Genomic DNA, 26,092 nt, shown 5'->3' on the forward strand with positions numbered 1-26,092 from the left:
CCGATTGTTTCCTGGACCCGAACAAGAAGGGACTAAATGGATGCTTGGTTTTTCTTGGCGCTCACATCCGGATGAATGAATCTTTTCATCCACTCCGCTCGGCTCCGTGTGACATTTGTTGATCACGTTAGTGTCTAGACGTGTGCATGTGTGTGAGCGTGGATTGTGTAACTGCAAAGTGTGTGTTCCTACCTTGGCTTCGGATGTGGGCTCCAGGTAGCACAGCCGGTTGCCCAGTCCCTCTGCAGCCAGGCAGAACTTTCGATTCTCCTTCTGGATGCAGGCCACGCACTGGAGCACCACTTCATCATCCTGTCAGGACAAAACACACTTCAATCTGCGGGTCTCCACATGCAAGTCTAGACACTGTCAGCATGTAAGCTGCACTGGCATGAGAGTAATGCAAGGAAAACTATTTTTACAATTTCTTATTGCCTTTGTAAAGACAGATCCTGTAAAATGCTCCAACCACAGATCCTGAACGCTAACTGGTCCTTCATAGTTTCTAATTGCAGACTTCATGATAAGATGACTGACTTTTTGCTCCAGTATGTTTAATAACTTCCTCCATCAACATATTCAACTGCATGTTATCACACCTAATTTCCTATTTCAGAACCCTCAGCACTCCATACAATCTAACACAAAACAATACCATTTACAGCAGTGTCTTTTTATGGTGAATCAGTTCTAAAGCATGCATACCTTTATATCTACCTGGGATTGACTACAGCACCATTTTGCAACCACAGTGCTGCTGATAGTGTGCTGTGAGAGACCATCAGGTAGGAATTACCCAATTTCGCCTGCCTGATCAAATTTTTTTTTTTTTTTTCCGAAAATGAACTGATTTTTATTTGCAAATGGTATGCTGTTATCAAGTGCTTACGGTATGCTGTTTCGTGACTGACAAATTAATCAATAAATCAATCATCAATCAATCAAACTTTATTTGTAGAGCACTTTTCATATTAATAAAACAACGCAAAGCGCTGAACAGTAAAAATCGTGTAAAGGCTGAACTATACTATGACGCTGTAAAGGTGTAAAACACAGTAAATAACGGTACATTATGAAAAAAAAGTCCGCTAGCTTAATGCTAACTTTTATGGGAAAACTCTTGACATGCTAACAGTTAGCGCCAAAGTCAAATAACTTGTTGGAACAAATTAAACCGAGCAAAATTTCACCACTAAATACGGAGCACAAACATTAATTATTTCAAAGGTAGCAGGAATACATTTACCTCACTCAGAGACATGCACACAATAATTAAAACTCTGAAAACTCGAGAAGCTATGGAAACGCAAGAGGCTCAAAAGGCTCAAAACGCAAATCGAAAATTCCATCCAAAGATTAACTACAAAGCGCCACCTAGTGGTACATGGCTGTTAGAATGGCGGCACAACAGGTACACCAAATAAAATACTGAATACATGAAGAAACAGACAACATTCATGAGAAAAGCCACGAAGGTTGATTGGACTCACACTAAGTGAGTAGAAATATGAAAGATCATAAATGTTTTTTTATTGTGTTTATTTGATTAATATACAAGACATTTTAATAAGAATGACTTTATGTTCTTTTATGAAAAACAATGTTTGATTGTTTTAATTGTAAATAACTATTAAAGTCTCCAGTGTGAATTTGCAAGTCCTTAGAATCACAGGAATGAAAGACAAAGCTGAACCCCTCCACACACTTCTCCTCCCCTTATGGCTTAATCATTTCACTCTGCCTCTGCGTCGCTAATTGAGGGGGTTTTTCCACTAAATGTGGTGATCCAATAGAGACTATCCCCAGCTGATCCCTTTGAGTCCACCCCAATCTCTTCTAGGCAGTTAAAATGTTTACATGGTACAAATGAGGTCGACTCAATTGGCTTAAACGTTTCATGCTCTAAGATGAAATAATGGCCTCAGTAAATGATTTGCATTCATATATGTAAAATAATGGCACTGCGTGGCTTTGATGCTGCATTCATAATTACATGTGCATATTTTCACGCATTCTGTCCATTATTGACTCTATATGCGTGCAGTTTTATGGCTGTTATATGCTTGGATTTGCATAAGAGACTTACATTAGGTTTATATGGGAATAGCTATGAAGTAATTGTTGGCAGTAATGATGAAGCACCTGATTACTAGTATAAAAACAAGGAGTACCAATGAGTCTCAGTTTTCAATAAGTTGTGTTTCCATTGACTCTGAGCTCCACTGTCATGTAAACAAACACCCAAAATGCAACGCAAGTTTTCCGTTTCCACTTGAAAACAGTGTCCTGTAAACGTAGCTTTAGTTTTGTGTGAAAGCTCCAGGAAGGTACAACATTGCAAGGCTTCAAATGTCCATGAATACACACAATATATTTAGGGGCAAATGTTAAAAACACCTCACAGTGAATTCTCGACTGTTTTCCTCGATTTACAAATGTCGACCAATCTAAACTGAACCTGTCATGCAGTCAAAAGTCTCAAATAGCCATCGATCATCGGTCAATGTCTATAATTCAGCTCAACACTGCGTTAATGTCAGCATGAATTTAGAGTTATGGCTTCTAAATCTGCCTTCTGTCGTGCAAATATTCATTTTATATGTCGCTGATGTGGACCAAAGCAGCTTCGATAATCTTCAGAAAATATTGTGTAAATGGCTTGACTGTGTTTGTAGTGTTGGCCCTGCAAACGCTGAATTGGACATAGTTTCTCCTCACCACAGCAGAGCGAGTGGAAATTTGCTGATATTGGCCGCTGAGGGATGGGGGGGGGGGGGGGGGGGGGGGGGGGGGGTGGAGCTTCTGCACAATTGCCAGCTGCATCATTTAATGTGAGGAGGGATTGTGCTGAGAGCGGAGTGCAGCAGTATTAGCAGTAACAGTAAAGCGCTCGGTTACAGTGCAGCACGATGCACAAAGAGAGAGAGAGAGAGAGAGAGAGAGAGAGAGAGAGAGAGAGCGGGGGAGAGATAAGAGTCCAGCATCTGGCCTCCGCCGGTATCTGCACGTCGCCGGCTGCGTGTGCACACTCTGATTTGCTCCTGCACTCGTGTGTGCAGTTGTGCTGCGTGGAAATCAATATGACAACCCTCCGGGCCGCTCACAACGCACGCGTGACGCGTTCGTGTTTGTGATGAGGCTCACGTGTGCCTCAGAATGCGGTTTCAAAGCCAGACTGCGACTGTGAGCAGATGTATGTTCAGACTTTCACCAAAACAATGTTAATGCTGCTGTTTCTACAGCATTGTGCCAGTGTGAAACATTTACAATATGTTACGTTTGGGTAAAAGCATTAAACGGCTTGATGCAATAATGACTCTTAAATCAAAAAGTGGTTCGATAGTTGATTCACTAAGATCTCATTCATTGTCGACTTGTGACTCATTTCACTGCCCTTCTTTTTGTGTAACTTATTTGAAGAAAAATGAGGAAACAAACGCTCAGTTTACATGACAACGCACAACTTTCATTATGTTTTGGGTGTTCGATTACATGACAACGGTGGTCGGAGTCACTGAATACGCAGCTTTTTGAAAACAATGTCTAAACGTTACGCGAGGACAGCATCGATCGGTGCCTCGCGTCACGGCTTGTCTCGGTGCCAAGGCAGCAGGCACACACACTAACACACACGCGCTCATGTGGAAAATCAGCTCTTTAATCAAAGAGGGTAACTTTCATCTCTCCGCCGGCGTCTCGCCCCTCTGCCCTCATCTCACCCTGCTCTCATATACGACTGGCTCAGTCTTCTGCCTGTTGTACCTGCAGTCTGCACAAACAGGCTGGGGGGAGGGGGGGGGGGGGGGGGGCACTGCCATCAATCTTTTATAAGGACAAGCACTAAGTCAGGCTGGAAGGTAAAAAGATGCTCTCCTTAATTCGGGACGGGTCAGTGTCTCTAAAGTAAAAAAAAAAAAAATGCTTTTAAGGGAATACGATGCTCTGGGCTGTCTGTAAACAAATGTCTCTGTCAGATCTCAGAGGAAACGGTTCATACGGTCAAGCCTGAGAGCCTCATAAATAGCCAAAAAGTGGCAAAAACCACCAAAATACAGCCACCTGTGCTCAGTCCGATCTGGAATTAAGCAAATTTCTGTCATGTAGTACTTGGTCACTCGGAATTTCTTCAAAACAATTTATGAAAAGCCAACTTTTTATTAATTTCTAGACTTTACACCATCTGTTTTCTGAAAAAAACATGTCTCATCATAAAATAATAGCCTTTTCTAACATACAACACTAAAACATCAGAGTAGATTGACCAATCTGACCACTATTAAACATTATTTGACACACATACAGGTCAAAACGGACCCAGCCTCTGCTGGCTTATGTTACTATTAGGACTAATAACTTATTGATATACGGGGTCATTTTAGAACATTTCTAGGTAAATCAATTATATTTAGTCCCTTTTTCTGATATGAAATGTCCAAACAGGTTGATTTGGACTGACTGGTCACTGAGAAATCCTCAATCAAACGAAGTTTACTGTTTGGCCTTATTCCAATTCACAAAATGTGGAAATTTATAAAGTTAAAGTTATTGTCCAATATTACCTTATTGGCTGTGCCTCGCACTGATTCAATCAGAAAACTGGTGTTTCACAGAGAGGACAAAAATGATGGTTAAAAAAAAAAAAACCTATATTATTTTCCTATTTATTGAAGTCAACATCTAGAATAATGTAACCATGCAGAAAAAGTGAAGCAGAGCAACAGCAGCTTCAAATCAACTTAGGTCTCATCCCACAATAGTGGTGTAAATTTTTATGCGGTCTTTCGGGAAAATGAGATGACGATCAACATGTTATCAATGCTAATGATGACAAAAATATAAATATGAATCTTGACTATTCAAAGAAAACAAGCCTGAAAATACAAATGAACATTTCAGGTGAGTTTCACTGTGTTTATATGTGGACATCACAGATAACGTGAGGATTTATTGTCTAGAAATCAAGAATGTGCTTCAGATATTACAGCCTGGACCAAAAACATCCCTGAACTCATAAACCCAGCTAAAAATCATGACATTCAAAGATAGTCTGGCTGCAGAGCTTCCACTTATTTTATTGATGATGGAAAAGAAGAACTTTAATTTGACACGGTGAAAAGTGATCCCAGTCGTCAAGGGCACCTTGGGATCGACTGTAACGCCGCCTCTGTCTCGCTCCCTTCTTCTGATTCCTTTCCTCCGAACAAACACAACCATTTGTCATCTCCGCTGTGCATAAGTGTGTTTGCGCACCACAGTGGTATAAAACTCCACCTTGCTCCAGTGGGACTGCTGTGAGCAGCGCATATCAATGAGGACGAGGCTCCGCCAGTCCTGATCGGCACCACGGCATGGAGACGCGTCGACTCACGCCACGCGGCGAGTCCAACACGGCGTTGAACGTTACATGAATACAGTCTTGAGCGAACAGAACTGCTCCTGAATAAATGATCGCTAGAGGTGATTGCAGAGTTTACAGGGCAGGTAATGGGTCTCTATGGGTTAAAAAAAAAAGAAGAAGAAGTAATCCTTGCATTAGGGCTCTTTTAAGTGAGCACTTATTTAAAAACACGGCTGCACATGTTGATTTGTTTTTTAGGCCAGCAGATTAGTAGAGATTGTCTTTTCTATTTGAGTCCTGCATGCATATCCAAAAAAATAGATTAACATTAAATGGTTAATTGTTGTCAGTTATTTATATGCACTTAACAAGTAATCTGAAGAGTCTTAACTAACCATAAATGCAGGCTCACGTTTAAAGAAAAAAAAAAAAAACGCAAATATTTTGACATACTTTAGCTGGATTTTCATGATTTATAATCTTAATTTAAAAAGAATAAATGAAAAGAGGGTTTGGAATATTTCAGTTTGTGTGTAATACATGTAATATACAAGGAAGTTTCACATGTTATCTATTGATTATGCATCTGGGGAAGAAATATTATTAAAAATATGTCTATGTGTATGTATATAAGTATGCATGTCAAGATAGATTTGTGTATATTGGTATAGATTTATTTTGTGTATATGTCTATTTATGAAACATATATTTACAATGGTGTACGTGGGTGTGTGGGTGGATGGATAGCTAGATGTGTTTTTGGTAGATATTTGTATTTTGACGTGTCTGGAACAAAGTGCAGCTTCACACGACCTAAAATGTACAAGAGTGCTGCTGTTGAAATGAATAATTATGTAATCTTTTCGAAAAAAAAATATCAAGTTAGTTTAACTTTAATTGACCAGACCAAAGCATCAATCATGCAGTAAATGAGTGTTTTTAAACCTCTTTTAATTGAATGTTCTGCAGCACATAAGACTGTGTGTATTAAAAAGGGAGCATGAGGCTTTATTGCAGACACAAAGTCAAACAGTGAATATAAGGCATGTGTGCATCAATATACTGGGAAAAGTTGATAAAGCAATGCAGAATGTGACTGACAACTCCTGAAAACAACTGTATCGTCTCGGTCTGCGTCTGTTTCTATTACCTTTATAAAGGAGGTCGGTTCAGCCTTTAGCAAAGAAGCTGCTGTAGTTCTGATGAGAATCATTTTCCCAGCTGGTCCCACACAGCTTTCATTCGTGGACTGAATGATAGGATATGTTTGTGTGTGTTGTAGCCATTCTTCAGTCTGTGTTCAGTTCCTCTCTGTTTGCTTTTTTCCCCCACAGCTTCAACTTTGTAACAGATCATCTCATTTTGTCTCTTCCTTCCAGTGCAACAGAAGCAGTACAGTTTCCAGCAGAATGTTCTAATCATGCATACAAAAGTCGAACTTAAATCCTTCTCTTTATGCAAATTGAAAGTACGATCTCCACAGTCCTAATCATTCCATTTTTTTGGTCCATTAAGTAAACATCTTCATTTCTCTTATTTGTGACTGGGGGGGATCGGGAGTTCATTCTGAAAGAAATTAAACTTCATTTCAACATTTTCATCTGTGTAAGGAAGGAATTCAGCACAAGGATCTTGTTTGAGCAATTAAATCAATAAAATGATGAACCAACCCGTACTCCAAACAGGAAGCAAAGAAAAACTGTCCAGTCTGTCAATAAGGTAAAATACACTAGATTAGCGACAAATAGAGGAATATATCAGCTGGAGAAAACCAGTTAAAAAATTAAATATAGACAGCAGTAGAATTTAATTCTATACACAAACTTGATAAAAGCAAAACATAACCGAAGCCCCGTTTACACGTAAATCTGTCCGTCTACTGAGCATGTGCAGAAGAACTATTTACGACAGCCGGAACATTTTCAAAAAGGAATTGTCCTGGTTAAAAGTGTCATTTGCCAACAATCATCTGAGTGTCTGTTCTTTGTCACTTCCTCTTTGGATGAATAAAAGCAGGATGCTCACAGTTTGGTTTGCAGGACCAACATCACAGCGGAGGCTGAGCCTCATCCTGGCGGCGCTGCAATAACCGCTGCAAAGCTGGACTCACAAAACATCTCAGACGCACAAACAAGCCGCAGCCAGCGACAGAGCGAGCGCGGGGGCCCGTCTCGCCGGGTTGTTTGCGAGCTCCGTGAACTGGAGTGCAGCGGTCACTGAATTACTCCAGTATTTCATAAGAAGCCTCCCCAAAGGCTTGTATTACCGCTGCTTGCACTGGATTACACCCGGCATTCCTTATGCAGGGCGTCGCGTGAGATGCACGGAGGGATGAACGGCATAAATGTTTGAGGAAGTGAAACGCACTGATAAAACGAATAAAACGCAACAATCTCAAAAGCAAGGAAGTGTATGATTCAAGAGGTGAGTCAAACGGATTTTCAGACAATAAAATGTCATTCAGAGTGCTTCAGAAAGGATTCCATAATTACTCAAACCCAGTGTGAAGAAGTGAGAAGTTTGGGTTTAAATCGGAATATTATGGTCATTAGATTTCAGTTCGTATTTTCCCATGATTCATGTGACCTTGTTGAGTCACAATGACACATTTTACATGAAGCCGAGCAACAAAACTGGATCTTTTCACTCTGTTTATGTAAAGGAATAAAACTACATTTAGCGGTGCATGAAGGTGTGTAAATATCAAAAGGACTCCATAAAGACAAAGTCAATTACACCTGCTGTTAAGAGGAGATTGCTATGGCGAAGTATCTCCCATCAAAGTAAAGAGCGGCGGTGATAAAACCCAGACGGAGGTCCTGCAGCTGCAGCGGCTTGCAGCCTCCAGATCTCTGCGTTCTGCTCTTTGAGGTCAGATTTGCTCTGTTTTCCTCTTGATCATGAGCCAAAGGATCTGGTGAACCAACAGCACATTGATCCAGGGGAGGCACCGAGCGGCTCCCGGGGGGCTGGAAGGGTAGAACGCACGAGCCAGAGGAGAGGAGAAATTGAAAGTAGGGAAATAAATAATATGGACAGAAAACGAGAGGACGGATAAAGGAAGGAAGGAGAGAAATTAGAGGAGAGTAAAGGTGAGGCAGGGAGGAAGGAAGAAAGGAAGGAAACAATAGGAAAAATGAAGAGATTGCAAAGGAAAAGCAATGAACAGAGATAACAGAAAGGAGAAAAGAGAAAGAAAACAATCCTAAAAGGAAAGATAAGAAAATGAAAGGAGCCTGCAGATGGAAAAAACGTTTTGCCTCCTGGTGCAAGTAAAGACAGTCCAGCATCACACAGCAGCCCTGGGCGCTTGCCTCCACTTGCCTCTGTCCCCATGTGACTCCGGGCCAACGTGCAGCAGGTAATGAGCCTCCGTCACCTCCAGACGCCTGCTGCCAGTCAACACGCCAGGATGGCCTTTATAGACCGGCTCATATAGACCAGCTCATATAGATCGGCTCACATAGACCGGTTCATACAGACCGGTTCATACAGACCGGTTCATACAGACCGGCTCATATAGACCGGCTCATATAGACCGGCTCATACAGACCGGTTCATATAGAGCGGCTCATAGAGGCCGACTCAGAGATTTTGTTGTGGACAGATTGATACAGCAGGTCGGGCACTGCAGAACAAAATGCAGCTGGGCAGCGGTTAGACCCCCTGCAAGTACACTCTGCTGGCTCTGCTGTCTTATTTCACCACAACAACACACACACACACACACACACACACACACACACACACACACACACACAAAGTGTAAGTACAGAAACAGACTTGGTCTTTCCCAGGCCAATTAGTCAGCTCTCCACAGCTGAAACATGAGAGCAGAGGAGTGGGACATAGAGGAGGAGAGGAGAGGAGAGGAGAGGAGAGGAGAGGAGAGGAGAGAGGACTGCAGTCTTTAATGACGCACTATAAAAAAAACTGTGGATTTGGGAATCTAAATAAACTTTAGACCTGTTTTCAAAAGACAGTATATTGATGCCCTGATCACATACGACAAGATATTTCTATATAATCAAAGTAAATATTTCAGAATCATGTACTTAAAGTTATAAAAAGCATACTGTGTGTGTGTACATTTGGTTAAAAAAATCAATGACCTCTTTCTAAAATGAGCTGAAACTATGTAAGACAAATTATTCAACACTCACTTTAAATAAGATGTTTTCATGGGTTTTCACTCCCACAAAGCCTGATTTACACTGTGCCCCAAAATCTTACAACAAACAAGCCGGGATCACTACTGATGGTCGATTTGGGCTGGGTGAGCAACTTCCAACTGTTCTCTTTATTTAAGTAGACAATAAAAACAACAACTTTTCTCATAGACTAGATGCTGTCTGGTAATTATTCTCAGTCTGCAACTGGGACTTGGTAGTTTTAGAGTTGAAGGTCACTCAGTAGAGCAACCAACTGCATCTTCTGTCCAAACAGATGTCCGTATATTCACACACAGAACAATTCCCCATAAACTTGAACAACGGTGTGTCTGTGTTGTTTCATACAAAAACAAAGAGCAGCACCAACTCGTGGCTTCTGTATAAACAAGACATCGTCTTCAAGATGTTGCCACGTAAACATGAAACTTTTCTGAAAACCTAAAAACTATTCATTTTCACTTGAAGCACTGTATGTAAATGGGTCATTATGTGTTTGCCCTCGAGATTTTTACAGATTTTCTTAGATATTTGTACTCGTAAGTTAAAGCGATACTTCAACATTTTGGCAAATTGGCCCATTTAGCGCAATTCCTTAGTCATTTCGAACAGCATACTTACTTTTTTTTGTGAGGGCGAGCTGTTGTTTATTCAGAGGTGAGTTGGGGAAGGTTTTCGGGATGGACACAATGGAAGTGGATGGTATTTTTGTTCCCCCTCGTCAAACTCATCAAATACAAAATCCAACGACCCCAAAACACTTTGATGGACACGTTATAATCCACACATTCACTACGCTGTGGAACACCAACAAATAATATTGTAGCGTTACGACACTGAAGCAAATACTGGGAAGTAGGGCTGCAGCTATCTATTATTTTAGTAATCGATTAATCTATCGATTCATTTGGTCGATTAATCGATTAATCGGATCTTACCAAGTGACATATTCGAAAGATAAAAAAAAAAAAAATATATATATATATATATATATATATATATATATATATATATATATATATATATATATATATATATATATATATATATACACACATTTTTTATTTTATTTTGGCAAGCATAAAACTCACCACGGACAAAAAAATGAACTACTATTAATGCTTGCAGTAACATTTATTAAACTGCACAGGAACACTCATTGCTAGGATGAACATTGCACTTTAAATTCACAAATTATTTAAATAAAGAATAAATAAAATTCCTGAGAGAGGGCTAACCTTACCTTACCCTCAATTATAAAAAAAATGCATATGAAATCTGATTATTAAAGAACATTTCAAGTATATTCAATATTATCAAACAATTCCTATTGATATTAATTTGCCATCTGTCTTGTGCAAAAAACAAACAAAAATAATAATGCTCAGGCTGAGTCCAAAACAGCACATTCATCTGTTTAAACTGACAGCTGCCCTAAAATTTTAAATTGCATTCAAACAATTTCAGAATACAGTCGCTTTTTTTTTTTTTTTTTTTAGTATTGACGTGATGCTGTAAAAAGCTCCGCTTGGCAGTGCAAACTTTGCACCGAGCTCTTCCCTTTTTTTCGTTTAAAGTTGTCCCAAACTTTAGACATTTTCTGGCGTTTTCTTTGTTGTTCTTCCTCCTTTTCGCCAGCATTTTCTTCATTCTGCTCTTCAACGCCCCGACGCGCTGCGAAAACGCGTCTGCGTCACAAGAATGCGCCGCGTCTGCGTCTGCGTCTCGTCGCTGGTCGCGCGTTCCCATTTGTTTTCATTTGACGCAAAATCGCGGAAAGCATTTGGCGGTGTCAACGCAGCTTCCATTTCTCGCGTCGTTTCACAGCGCTGTGTGTCCGTGCGGCTTACACTCTCGTGCGGAAACATGCTGCGCTTTAGTTCCGGGCGCTACACGCTAGCGGTTTCACTGTAGTTTCACTGTACACAATTAATAAACGATTCCTCGAAGCAACAGAATTTAATTCGAAGCTTTTTTATAATCGAATTATTCGATTTAGTCGATGAATCGTTTCAGCCCTACTGGGAACTACTTTTTCTTTTGAAATCACTACGCGCAGACGCCATGTTTAGTAAGTAGTTCCGTCTTAGCAATCTTCGCATAAACAACTCAATCTCGTAATTTTGTATTAATATTTCTCAGCGTAGTGAATGTGCGGATTATAACATGTCCACCAAAGCGTTTTGGGGTTGTTGGATTGTGTATTTGATGAGTTTGACGAGGGGGAACAAAAATACCATTCACCTCCATTGTGCCCGTCCCGAAAACCTTCCCCGACTCACCTCTGAATAAACAACAGCTCAACCTCACAAAAAAGTAAGTACGGTATGCTGTTCGAAATGACTAAGGAATTGCGCTAAATGGGCCAATTTGCCAAAATGTTGAAGTATCGCATTAAAAAGTTGTATCTGTCTATCTGCTGGCACCCAGATAACGTCCACTCCAGGATATGGGAACCATTGATGTAGAACATTCTGGCAGAGACTGAAGCTGGTTGACTGTTGGAGTGACTCAGACATGTGATGCTGCCTCACTCTGCAGTGTGACACAAGAAGAGATGGAAAAAGAGAGAGAGAGAGGGAGGAAACTCTGGACCAGAGCAGTGAAGCTTTGTTCTGGTGACTCAGTGTGTGAATGGGAGCGCTAATGCTCATCTTGAGGCAAACCGCCGAGCATGCTGCCCTCGGTGCACAGAACCAACGAGAGGGAAAGCGAGAGGGAGAGATTCAGTCAGGCAAACGGAGCTAACCTGGAGCGCAGAGACCTCACAGATACTGGCACACATCATTAAAACCCCCGGGCCGCCGTGACACCGTGAAATAATCTCCGCCTCCCCTGAAAGGCCTCGCTAAGGAAAACGGCCTTGCAGCTCGTTATTGAACACTCTGAATGGTCAGTGGCTGGCTCAGAGTGCATGCAGCTGCAGCCCGGACCGCTCCGAGAGCTGGAGAGAGCTGCTGAATACACTTTTATTATGCACCATTTGATTTGATGCTGCACAAAACCTGCTGAATTGAACACAAATAGATCCAGCTTTCAGGTGGAACGCATTTCTGCTAAGACAGAAGACAGGGGTCTGTAGTGCAACCTGCGGCTCTGGAGCCACATGTGGCCCTTCAGCCCTTCTGTAGTGGCTGCCTCCCTGGATTGTTTTTTTTTTTTTTTTTTTTACATATATGACACTACTTTTCAAAAAGGGTCAAATCTCCTGGCTAAACACAGAGAACATGGCTGGTGTTGAAAATAGATAAAATAACTAAAACTACTCAAACTAAAACAGAAAAACCGCTAAAATGGTAAAATCACTGAAAAATTGCTAAAATCACTGGAACTATTCAAACCAATAGGAAACACTGAGGTTATAAATAGATAAACAGCTAAAAACTGTAGATTACCTTTCACATTTGTGCGCAAATGTCCAGTTTGCACCAGATTTTTTTTCTGATCACATCAGATTAATTAAAAACAGCTCCAACATTTCCCTTTCATAGAAATCCAATAAAAAAATAACTTGTTATTAAAACAATGTCAGAAATAACAGGACACTCTAGTGGAAATCAAATGACCTGCTTTATTCCAACCTTTCTCCATCCTACCATACGCCCCTCTGGAACAATCCAATGTTTTAAATCAATGAAGAAAAAAAAACAACATTTGCACTGACTTCCTGGATAGACGGAGGAGCAAAAAGCCTGAGACCGTTGTTTAAAGATGGACTTTTGACCAAATCCAAATAGAATATACAACGTCTCTGATCACTGTCACCACCTAAATATAAAGTGAAGAGACATCATAAAGAAAAATATAATTCATAGATATATCAATATCTAGTGGAAAAAAAACCCCACCAAAAAACAGTCCCACAAGCACACACACTCCTGGCCTTTAATGGCAGCAGCATATCAATCCCCACAGATGAAAAACCTCCCATCAGAATTTAACTGGCATTCTATTCTAAAACAGCTCAACCAGTATAAAATCCACACAGAACACAACCCAGACTACACTGCACGGGCTGTAGCTAAACCGAAAACTCTATTTACTGGCCCACATTACCGGGATGATTATTCCACAAATTGAGGCTTTGCAAAGACACTCAAACCTTCAGGTCAGAGGTCATGTGCAGACTCTCAGAGACACTCGACCTCAGTCTGCCTGTCTGCACAACAGCAACACTACGAGGACGTACTTCAACCTCACGTCGGCCTCATCATTTAAAATCCATTTTTACTCCGAGCACTGACCACTGCTAAACAGACCGTATTAAAATGCACTGAGATGCAATTACACAATGTCTTTTTTTCTGTTTGTTCCATCATGCAAACAGTTCTGACCACATTAAAAAGCACAAAATATCTCTGTTCAAATGTGGGGAGAAAATGAAAAGGTTCCCACAAAATGTGATACTTAAATGAAGTAGAGGGGGAAAAAAAAATCAATTTAATTAAAGTAACAAAGTATCTGTACTTGCCACCTCTGATGAACACTGAACCAATAAAGGGAACATACCAGCACAGCAAGATGATCTAATCTGCTGGTTCAATAGTCCCATCCATATTTGATGCTCTGTGTGTGTGTGTGTGTGTGTGCGTGTGTGTGTGTGTGTGTGTGTGTGTTCTGGCACGCATTGTGCTTCAGACCTGGCCCGTCTAATCACTGCCTGCAATCTAATTACCCCATCACCACACACTCACACCGTACAGCTGTGAACAGCAGCGGCCATATGGGCCGAGGCAATCCATCTCACAGATTAGACAGGTATGGCGATCACAGGGAACCAAATAGCTGCGGGTTGAAAAATGGCCGCGCCTTAAACGGCACGCAGTGTTTGTGACTGCTGTTGGCTTTGCAATAAAACCGGGACGTCCTCAGGTGGAGGCCGACCGAAAAGGCTGGGAGAAATCAGAGCTGCCACGGGTGATTTCGAGTGTTTACGCAACGTGGAGGCGGGGCCTGCGGGCAGGTCAAACCCCTCCCATCTGGGCCACGGTGCCTTCATCCTGCAGGGAACTGGGAGAGTTTCCAAATTTTAAACATATTTGAGTAACTGTCAACTATAAACCAGGTCCAGGAGAAGATGGACTGGAAGTCATGACACTGAACGCGGCTGACCATCGACTGGTGCATGTGCAGAAGAATATATATTGAGCACCTACAGAGATGTTCATGATCCGTCACTTTGACCTCTAGCAGCCCTCTTTGCTCCAGAAAACAAAGGAAACACACTCCTGTCTCTCCTTCTAACCTTAATAAAGTGGCCTCATTCATCGACGGAGCGCCGACGCCTTGATAAAAACAGGCCGTTTCTGCTTCCTGTCCACTGATGTGTTGTATTTTTGGGGTGAAGAGCCTTCCCGGCGGTCCGGGGGGAGAAAGGACCGCTAACAAAGTGCATTTGTAACTTTTTTACAGTCCAGGGAGTTGAGCGTGATTTTTTTTTTTTTTTCTGCTCACTTTTTCTGCTGCGTGACGCCAGAGACAGTCCCGAGTGGCGCTGGGATAGAAATTACACTTTGCTTTCAGGTCAAGGAAGTGGGAGCTCTCTATGTCTGACCTAGAATGTCACAGAAAGCTGGGATTGGGTTTTTTTTTTTTTTTTTTCAGCAATTCCACAGCCTGCAGGCAGTACGCACGGCTACATCTGTATGAATCTGAACTCATAAATCATCATTTAGGATTTTCATCAACAAACGTGTCCCTTATAAGAGTGACACTGCAGCAAACAGCTGATTGATTTGACTCAATGGAAGCAGAATTCTGATTCCTCCACCGAGAAGCTGCAGAGGACGTTAATGTCCTGTCGGAGCCGCAGTGGCTGCTGAGCAGTGTGAAAAATGCCATTAGATTTATTTATTAGGCTGCTATGAGATCTGGCACTAACAGAATTAGGAGAAGCATGAGTTCCAGCCACTTTATTTGACTGAATTATCACCTCATGAGGATTTAGTCAAAAGCGTTTCCGCGCAGTGACTGGCAGCAGTTAGTGAGGTTTGTGTGTTGGAATTAAACAAAGACCATAAACCAGGAAATATTCTGAACTACATTTTGCTCCGAGTCCTGTTCTCAAATATGGTAAATGGATCGATGACCGCAACCGAAGTTTTCTGTTTTCACTTCAAAATACTGTCGTGTGAATGAGGCCTAACAGTTAATCGTTTCTCGGCTGTCTTATTATCATCTTGTTTAATCATCTGTGAAGGACTGTGAATAGCATTATGGTTTCATTGACGGAATGAATTGGAGTTTTTTCTGAATAATGCCAAACAGCAATGGAAATATTTATTGATGAATCATGTTGACAGTAGAAAAGTGGGATGGAGCCCATCGATACTGCATAATGGAATATTAATTTAACTTCACTCTTAAGCTCAGTGGCCCAGCTGAACACACCTCAGACAGAAACTTTGTGCATAAATCCCACGCCTCATGATGCATCTGACACTAAGTGGTGATTTCTCATTGGAAGCCGGACTTCTTATTGTTTTTTCTTTTTTCTTTTTTTTTATCTTAAGATATTATTGTCGAGGGCTGTTGGGACCCAGAGACAATAAAAATCATATCTCCTCTCCTTCGAGATTATTTTCATTTGAAATATCTGTCTCATTTTCATTCAGATTTACTTTGTAATTTTGTTTATGATTTACTCTCAGGAATGAAAAATATGCTCGTCATGCTGGGATAAAGCATTTCCCTGACCCTTCTAAAGCTTTCTGCCCTCCATACTGACGGTCTACACTGATATTCTGTCAAAATAAAGGACTAAATCTTACAAATGACACTTTTCACCCTTTTAAAAATGAGCAGAATTACACATTATTTTTATGAATGAAATCTGATCACAGCGTAAGATCTGCAGGATAAAAATGTCCTGTGTCCTTTCCTGTCTGACCTGACTGAAATCTTCCAGGGTTTTCATCCCCATGCCGGTGAGAGGAGCTGTGTCGGGGCCCGCGGCGCACGAGGGGAGCTGATATCGAACTACAGGTGAAGCACCGCTGTGTCAAACTCGATTTGTTCGGGGACTGGAGATGACGGCCAGCTGCAGAGCTCTGGTATCAGAGCTGAGACCCGGCGGAGAAAAGAAACTGGATTAAAAAGATAGTTTGACTCGGTGGCAATTTCGGCACATCGGCGTGAGAGGAGGGTCAGGAGGGAGAAAGCAGGTGGTGGACCATGCAAACAGAAGTCTCACCTCGGCCCAGCCAAGGGTTGGAAGACAGACAATTTCATTTCTGCATCAGAAATCAACCGGCGGCGCTCCGATTTGTCACACGTGTGAGAAGGAGGCCGTTAAGAGCGCGGTGAGGGACTTCTGAAGTGTCAGCTCCTCGGCTCTACTGCCACAGCGACACTTCTCAAAGCTGGTGGTGGCTGAGAGGAAACAGAGCAGTGCTGCAGAAGGGATAATAACAATAGAAAAAAAAAAAAAAATCCTCCACCACCTCTATGCATCTATTTCCTCACCTGCAGGGCTACACAGTTCTAAAAGTTGCCTCTCACTGCGGAGTCTCACAGAGAAGCGGAGGGTTTTGAAAAAGCCGTACAGTGTGAAGCGAATGAAAGTGCAAGAGGCACAGATGAGCAGGAGGATTCTTGCTGCAAATGCATAAACCTGCTGCACTGCCTTTTTTTTTTTTTTTTTTTACAACTGGCACTGTTGACTCTGCAGCAACAAGCCCCAATAAAAAGGCTTGATGTCTCCTTGTCTGTGTCGGTGCGGAGCGACGTGCAGCCCGTTAAAGACGAATGAATCTTTTATGAGTCGATATCGCATGAAAAGGCCGAGACTTTGAGGGGTGGGGAGCGTCCCTGGATTATCTCCGCGCCGCAATTGTTGCCGCGCCGGATGCACCTCTGAGTAAGATCCCCGCAAATTACGCAATTAGCCGAGTCAATAAGATCCATCGCTGACATGCAGCGGCGGCTACTTCGCCCACGATCCCAGGAAGCCGGTCAAAGATTCGCTCCAAGAAGTCAGCAGAGGCAGAGAAACGTCTCAACTTTCTCATATAAATCGAGCCCCTTTGGCAGCAGATTGCAGCAGTAAACACTCCTCTGAATGGCTTATTAGAGGCTCAGTGGGGGGAACAGAACATTGGACATAATTGCAGCAGATACCAAAGCTGCTTGATGTGGGAGGAGGATGATTCACAAAGTCCTCTGAGTTTTAATGACTCTCACTGATGGTAAATCACCGGCATTTTGTTTATGCGCTACAGTATCGGTTACACAGGTAGGAAAAGCCCTTCCAGTGTCTTCAGAGAGTCACTTAACGTGCGCGATCCTCGCTGAGCAGCGTTTGATCACGGCCGAAGATTCAGACTGACATCTGCTTCATCTCACCAAGTACAAAAAAAAAAGAGAAAAAGAAGTAGTTTGACAAGCCAAACTTTCGGCTGCCAGATGGATTTTGGTGCCGTCGCCGCAGCTAATTAGAACTGACGGGGTGATTGTTGGGTTTGTTTTGGGTAAAACGGCAGTAAACAGTGACACCTTGGAGGAGGATATAATTGATGCAGTGCAGCATATCTCGCTGTGTAGTGACTCAAATTGTTGAATGAGTGAGAAAACAAAGATAAAACTGAGAAAGCCTGACAACACTGAAGAGATTCATTCAACAAAAAACACAAAAAAAACTGCCAGCTACATCCCTGCTTATGAATAAGACATCGCGCTGCCTTCTTGATGTGATGTAGAAACCTGTTGTGGTGTCGTCTTGGGATCATTTGGAGTATTTTACAAAGGGTTGTTTGAGATAGTTGACCAAGAATCCACCTGACAGGCTGCAAACAGATCATTTGTTAAATAAATAACAGTATATTAAAAAAAAAACACCTGAAGAAACACAATACCAGTTTAGTTTGACTTTGACTAGCAAAAGAAAGACAAAATCTACAATAGCATGTCACTGTTTTTCCCATTAATACACAAAAAAAGAGAATTTTTCAAATTGGTATCGTGAGACTTTTAGGTGAAACAAAAACTTGAATTTCTTTACATTTTTTGTTGCAGATTTTACACACAGCTCTCATCCACGCTTCCATGAACAGCTTTTTAAATTAAACTTTCCAGCAAAGTCTTTTTTTCAGTAGCTAAATACATTAAAACGACTGGAAACAGAAATAAGCCAGAAAGTTAACTAATCTCGCTTTTAAACTAATCCATCTTTTACAGGGTCGCTCACAGTAATATACGGTTCTCATGATAACCTAATTTAAGAAAAAAAAAAATGAAATAATATTTGTGCAATTAAAGCCCAAAAACAAGACACCACTAAATCACTGCGGAGAGCACAGATTTTCCTCTAATGGACTAACGGGCAGCTCCAGCTTTTTGGACAAAAGCGGAGCAGGAAGGACAGCCTTGTGAGTGCGAGCCAGCATTATCTGCCAAGGAGCGAGCGGCGAGGAGAAGCAGGGACGCAGACGGGAGACGAGAGATGAGAGATGAGAGATGAGAGATGAGAGATGAGACTGTGGAGGCAGCAGCTAACAACAGGCTAACAGTGGCTGGAGGTGCCGGGGCTTCAGGGGCAGGCCGACGCGTTTCCTTATGGCGTGCACGGCGCTCGCCGTTTCAGCTGCGTTGTATTGTTGTTGGTCCAAAACATGGACATCAGTGCAGAGAAGGGGAAAACCAACCAGGAAATGACTCACTTGTATCTGTGTGATCCAAGATGATGGAGAAGGAGGATTTTTTTTTTTTTTTTTTTAAGAAACTGAACTGAGACGAAGGAGCAGAAGACCAGAGTGTAACAAGTTTCAAACAGTTTTTCAGTAAAAAATGTAATTTGCAGAATGTCAACACTTAAGAATCAAACATGTCTGTGACACTTTAGTGAAGAAAATTCTTTGGACAATACAATGAAAATGAAAAAAATGTAAGGTCCTGTTTACATGAAAATGTTTCAAGTGAAAACAGAAGTGTGATATATACATGGCAAAATTAAAAAAAAATTAATTCTCTTTACACAGAAATGGCAGAAATGCTGAAAATGATGCAGCTATAAGGCCAGGCCATGAGTTGGCTCTGTTGTCTGACCACAATCATATGATGCAAAATACTGTCGGGTTTAAAATCAATCTTTTTCATGAGAAATTTTAAGGTTTATCATTATGAATTTTGTCCTATCGCTCTAAATATGAATGTTTTCATGTCAGTCAAGGAAAAAACTTTGGATTTGTTTGTATTTTTTCTGTAAATGTAATAATTCAACGCTCCTTTCTCACTGTATCAAACAACAATGTTGCAGTGAAACGTCAAACACATCCGCTCTGATATTGAAGCTGACAACAAACTGCAGACGTGCCGGAGGTCTTCAACCGACGACAAGAGATCTATAGCGGGACGCTTCCTACGCCGCCTCATTAAATATTCATTCTCCGGAGCGGCCGATCAATCAGGCCCGCTTACTGCATGCCAGTGACATTACTGAGGAAATTTCTTCATTTGGTGGCTGGATCGATAGCTCATTACAGCAGCTTTACGCTGGGTTGTCTCTGGGCGGGCCTGCTGGCTTAATTCCCTCCACATCGGCCCGCAGGCCTATCTGATCTGTCCATCTTCATCACACGGCGCAGACAAACAGCCTTCTGCCGAACAGCACTCCCCCTCTAAACCGAACGCCAACTTACTTTTTGTGTAAGTTGAGTTTCTCGGGAACAGCGGGAGGGTTTGAGGGTGGAGCCAGTCGGAGATATAAGAGAAATCAATACAGTGGGAGAGCTGTGAGTAAATGTTCATGGACAGTTTCCCAAAAAACATATATCTGTAAGGACGGTTGAACTGATTCAACTTAAAAATAACATTTTTTTTGATTAGGCAGTAATTCTGAGTGGTATTGGATGAGAAAACAGCACGTATCCACTTTGATAATGACAGCCATTGCTGAACATCTTGTCTATTCCTCCCACTGCTTCCTACAAAGACTCAATACACCATCTTGTGGTCCAAACTTGTATTACAAAGCTACATTATTGTCGGGGGGGGGGCAGTCTAGAGAACCAGCAGTCCATCACAATCGATGAAATGACAGGTTTTCTCTGAAAGACCATACTGCAGAACCATCTTGTTTTACGTTCCTCATCAATATCAAGTCTAATGCATGCAACATTACACATGAAGCACATCTAAAACAAGACTGTGGGGCTTAACACTCCACAAAAACTGAATGTCAGAAACAGCTAAATATAGATGTGGAAAGTCAAGCTTTCACACTCAGCATCACTTCTCTGCACCTTCCCGGCAAATCTAACAGCTGGCAAAAACATATGCCGCAAACACAAGGCGAGGCAACACACCCTGTGACGGCTTGCATCCAGAGAGGAAGAGTTTCCTGGAATCACAAAAGCTATTTCAGTTCAGATCTCTGCTCTGGAATCAGCACCATTATGTGCAAAAATGCCTGTCGGTTGCTAATGAATCCCAGCCATTACTTTTTTTAATTCAACCATGAAATGACAGCAGACCTCATCATAATAACATTAAAGCTCCTCTTCTTAGTGTCAAGTAGAATGCAATGATGTGCTGAGCTGAACTTCTCATCCGTGGGAATAATTTCATGGTGATCTCTAATAATTATACACAGGGCGAGTGACACAGCAACAGGGAGAGCCAAATATAAAGTGGGGCGGGCGCACTTGTAGCCCTCAAATGCTGCGCGAACGCGGGCGAACCGTGATGTAAGTGTGCTTCACTCAAGCAATTTGGATTTAACGGAAGGAGCCTCCATGCAGATCTGCAGAGTGCAGATCAAGGGCACCTTCGGCTGTCTTTGGGTCACAGCGCGGAGCTGTAAGATAATGCTTCCTCCCCTGAGAGGATCGCTCATATCGTTATCTCAGATTGCAGGAAACATCCTCCAGAAAACATGTCAATACTAAACCAAGCTGCAGTCACTTGCGATGGATGAGATTGAGGTGGGGGGGGGGGACAAGAGAGACCGAAGAGAAAAAACAAGAAGCGGTGAAATGTGAAACATATTGAAGAAGAAGTAGGTGCAACGTCAGTAAACAAAGCAACAATGGAAAACATATCTGTTGTAGTGAACGTTCACAAGTTGGCAGCATTAAACACATTGATAACGTTGCCATCCCGTCACTGTCTGATTAGATTTTGCGCAATGAGAACTGCTTAATTAGTTTTGGGAAACCTGATATGATAATAGATTTAATTGATAAATTCCTGTACTGTTGCTTCTGACAGGATTCAGCCTGCGTACTTCTCATTATCATAACTGCTAAACCAGTTATGCACTCCAGAAAATTCACAAAACAACCAGAAATCATAGAAGTACAGCTTGTGTTCAATTAACAATCATTCACAGCAGAACTAAAGATGTATCTTAGATAATGTGGCAAAAGCGACCACTTATTGCAAATTTTATATGGATATTAAATCAATTTGTTCATCAATCGAGTGATGAAAAAAACAATTTATGACAATACACTGTAAATGATATGACTTCAGAGATAAAGTCATCACAAAGTCCCTGACTTACATCTTCACACAGACACAGGGGTGTCAAACATAAGGCTCGTGGGCCAATACCAGCCTGCAAGAGGCTCCAATCTGGCCCACCAAACCAACAAGCAAATTCTAAAATTGTCAACGAAAACACTGATTTTTTTTTTTTTTTTTTTTTTTTTAATTTCCTAACAGTAGCACAACACTGAGACCCGCGTTGAGAAATCGGTGATGCTATCAAACTGGCGTCAAAGCCGTGCTGTCGGGGTGAGTTTGTAAAAACTTGCATTATTCAACAGCTACAGGAGAAGCTTTTTGGACATTTCACTGCATTTTACATCATTAAAACTGGCTTCATTCGTAGCCTTTTTTAATAGTAATTGTTTGATTTAGCAAAAATACAGACATTTTCATCAGAAAACAACAAAGAAAAACCTTGAAGGTGAAAATTAAAGGTTATTCTGGCACTATTTTACCAGTCTGGGTAGCTCAAGGTGAAATCGGACTGGATGTGGCTCCTGAACTGAAATGCGTTTGACTCCCCTGATATAAGACATCTTTAGAGAATAAAACCTCTGCACGCACGGGGAAAACAACCAAACTCAAAACGGTGAGAGTCTGGCAGTCTGTCTGTCAGAGTACTAATTGATAAATCACTGTACAATCCTAACTTATATATAGAACTTTGAAAAATGGTTGTGTACTTTTAATTTCACACAGGACCTAAACATCCGTCTCTCTAAGTTTCCCCTCTCTCTTCTTCGGTTTAATTTTATTTATTTATTTATTCACATATTCTAATATGAGAAGTTGTGGTTTGATTCCCACCCTCCATTGTTTTTCTCACCAACCAACAATAACTGCTTTTTTTTAGGCTTGGTTCACCGTTGGGCTCCTCCAAGCAGATTTCTACGAAACTGATAAAATATTGAGTTGGTTCTGTCATCCCCTCTGTTTAAATCAAACGCCTCTGCCACTGATACTGAACAGTGTGATCAAAATTAAAAACTTTATCGCTAACCACAGTCCCGGATCTCTTTCTTCAGAAGTGCCTGGTTCGGGCTCATTGCATCATTTCTTCCTTGCTGCTGCGTCGACAGCCATCGCCTGGATGCAAAGTGAGGCCGGTGCCTTCACACAAACAAGCCCAGCGCCGCCAGAGTGCATTAGTCACAGACCTAGTCTGGCCTTTTCAAAGTCGCTACTCCCACTCAAACTGCTAATAGATCCCCAGAATTTGATATTTGCCTGGCAGGGATCCTCGCCTCCGAGGAGCCGTGTGCATGTGTGCTTGAGCGTGGAGGACGGCGTCGCGCGCTGCACCTCGTATCTACTCGTAAGTGGCCCTCTGTCTGGATGACTTCGGGAATTAACACAAAAGAAGAAGATTTAGACAAGAGAAGGAGCCGCGTTCCCCTCATTTCCTTCTCCTCTCGGCTCCGCTCTAATGACACAACATGCAGAAGGCAAGCAATTCATTTAGAAAAGCACCCTTGCATAATGAGCAGTCTGAGCAATGTAACTAGAAGCTGATATTTTATTCACTATACTTCTTATTATGAAGCTGCCGCTGATGGAAGTGGTGCATCTGAGGACATGTGCAAACAGGATGAAGAAAGTACTTGTAGAATATGCAGCCTTATTAAACTCTGTGCCCCCCCTCTCCCCCCTCCCCTTGCCCCCTTCTGACATTAAACAGCAGTTTGTGGGGGAAGCTTTTCTCCGAGTCTCCCGCCTCACAATCAGCACCGTTCCTCTTCCTGTAACATCAAATTACCCATAGCTGAGATATCCCCACTCTTTTCCTCTGCTTTCCTCCCACTGAGTTGGCTTTATAGGCAGCGGTCCGGCAGGGGTAATTTCTGCCACCACTCCAGGGAAATTACTTTGTGTTGTTAGAGAAAAGGCAGTTTGTGAAACGCTTTATCAAGCTCCTCCACACCAATAACAGGCAACATTCAGACGCCGACAAGAAATATAACCTCTACGTATCGGCGCACCGAGCGATGACAAGACCGAGGCTGTGCGTGTGTGCATGCAGGTTTGAATAGACATATGTACGAGGTGTGATTGGCCTGGAGGGATGAAGGGAATCTACCCTCCTCCTCCTCCTCCTCCTTTACTCAGCGTCCCCTCAGCGACTGAAGCGACTCCAACAGAAGACCACCGGAATAAACACATCAGAAAAGCCCAGTTTCATCTCCAGTGGGTCAGACCAGTGAAGTACACGACATAATAATCTTGAAATTTAAACTTTAAAGTTCTTCTTTGCTGTGCTGCAGAGTGTATGTGATGAGAATATCTGTATTTTAAAAAAGCCAATTACTCCTGAAAATTAGCACAGTCTCAGGATGAAGCCTATTTTATTTTCACCTTCTGATGCAAATTATCGTGAAATGTCCCCAAAAACTGTCTCATTATGCATATTTTGTTTTTCTTTTATTGTATCAGTGTATCCTAAAACTCAAGTATTGTGAGATGGACATGGCAACAATTGGCATTTAGAATTTTCCTGTTAAAATTATTACAATCCTCCTGCAAAAAATACAAAAAAACAAAGTATGTAGCCATGTCCTTATATACAATCCTGCAAAAATCATCCTTGTTCCACTAATGCATTTTAACTATGGCTTCCTTTAGCGTTTTAATTTTTTCATACTTATCTTTACATTGAAGGCTTCTATTCATAAAACAAACAGTTTTACTGTACATTTTCTAACCTGCCTTCACTGGGATGAGCTTCAGCTGTGGTAGAGAACAGAATAGAATAGAATAGAATAGAATAGAATAGAATAGAATAGAATAGCTTTCTTAATCCCAGAGGGAAATTCTTTCACCACTGGATGTGGCGGCCATTCAAGCCGCTCAGACCATCCACTGGGAGCAGTTTTGCTCAAGGACACTTCGGTACGTGGACACTGTGAAATACAATCTGACCCGCAACATTTTGATTGACCACTCTCCCCTCGAATAGCTTTAAACCCCATTTATTCCAAAGTAACAGTCCACTCCCTGCCCTGCTTCGGATTATTCACAGATCGTACTCTGCTTATGCGCATCTAGATGAGAATTTATTTCTGCAGGGCTGAGTATGGTCATGCACTATGGATAAATGTGCGTCTTGGTACATAAGTGTGTCGTGCGCATGCATACCGGAGCGTATATCTGCTCTGCGCTCCGACACTGAGCACTTCAGCTGTGTCTTTGCTTGGACTGATGAATAATTTCAGCACTGTGCTCTGCTGTGGCACGTCTGGCGCAGCCCGACTGCACCACACAGCACAGCTCCGGCTCTGCATTTGCATTCCACACACACACTTTGACACTCATGAACAACAAGCTCCTCCATGCCGACCTCCTCCATCGAGCCTGTCAGCTGCTTCCCTGTGTGGAGGGGTGCAACAAGCTGCTTATCTCCTCCCCCCCCCTCTTTTTGTTTTTTATAAGCAAGAGCAATTCCCTGTTAGTCAATATCGTCTCACTTCTTCCAGGGTTACAGGAGAAGAGTATGTTCACAGTGAGTCAAACAAATTGAACAAAATCCATCAAACAAAGCGAGCTCCACTAAATCTGCAACTTCCACTGAGGATCGTCTGCAGAAGTCCCAACTTGTGGCTCGGTGGCATTTAGGTTCGAGACCAGAAATGCTGCTGAAATGTCAGCTCTCTTTTGAAGTGGCAGGCATGCTGATGCGGTGACCTCTCCGTGTTGTGGTTTGAAAGGTTGGAGGTGCAGGAGGTATCAGCTTTCTCTAAGTGAAAGGAGGAAGCTCACTGCACATTGACTTGGATTCCATTCCATATGTTTGTTTACCTCATGGGAACCCTTCAGGTAATGTCCGAGAGCAAAAAATGACACATAAATATAGAGCTTCTCGAGAACACAAAGTAATAGATTAATAAGAAGGTTGCCAAACAATATTAGCACAAGTACTTTCCTTTCTACAGATTTCCCTGTCTTAGACTCACATCACTTCAGATTTCCATGACCCCCTTTTAAAACCTCTTGATTTCTACATCTGGAGAAACATTTTCAACAAAACAATCGTTGGGCTGCATCAATTTACATAAAAACAAGAACATCCCTGCTGTGTTTTGCCTCAAAGTACAGCAGGGTGCGC

The 26,092-nt window shown here is 42.0% G+C and overlaps 1 protein-coding gene across 1 annotated transcript in view; it reads right to left on the reverse strand.

Moving 5' to 3' along the window:
* LOC115407000 (ryanodine receptor 3) overlaps nt 1-26,092 on the reverse strand; it is a 137,623-nt gene that overhangs the window by 110,512 nt on the left and 1,019 nt on the right. Inside the window, exon 2 of the mRNA XM_030117310.1 lies at nt 193-312. Within this exon, the coding sequence (XP_029973170.1) occupies nt 193-312 (120 nt within the window). The remainder of the gene's footprint in view (nt 1-192; nt 313-26,092) is intronic.

This window comes from Salarias fasciatus, chromosome 19, assembly GCF_902148845.1.
Source record: "Salarias fasciatus chromosome 19, fSalaFa1.1, whole genome shotgun sequence".
NCBI classification, from domain to species: Eukaryota; Metazoa; Chordata; class Actinopteri; order Blenniiformes; family Blenniidae; genus Salarias; species Salarias fasciatus.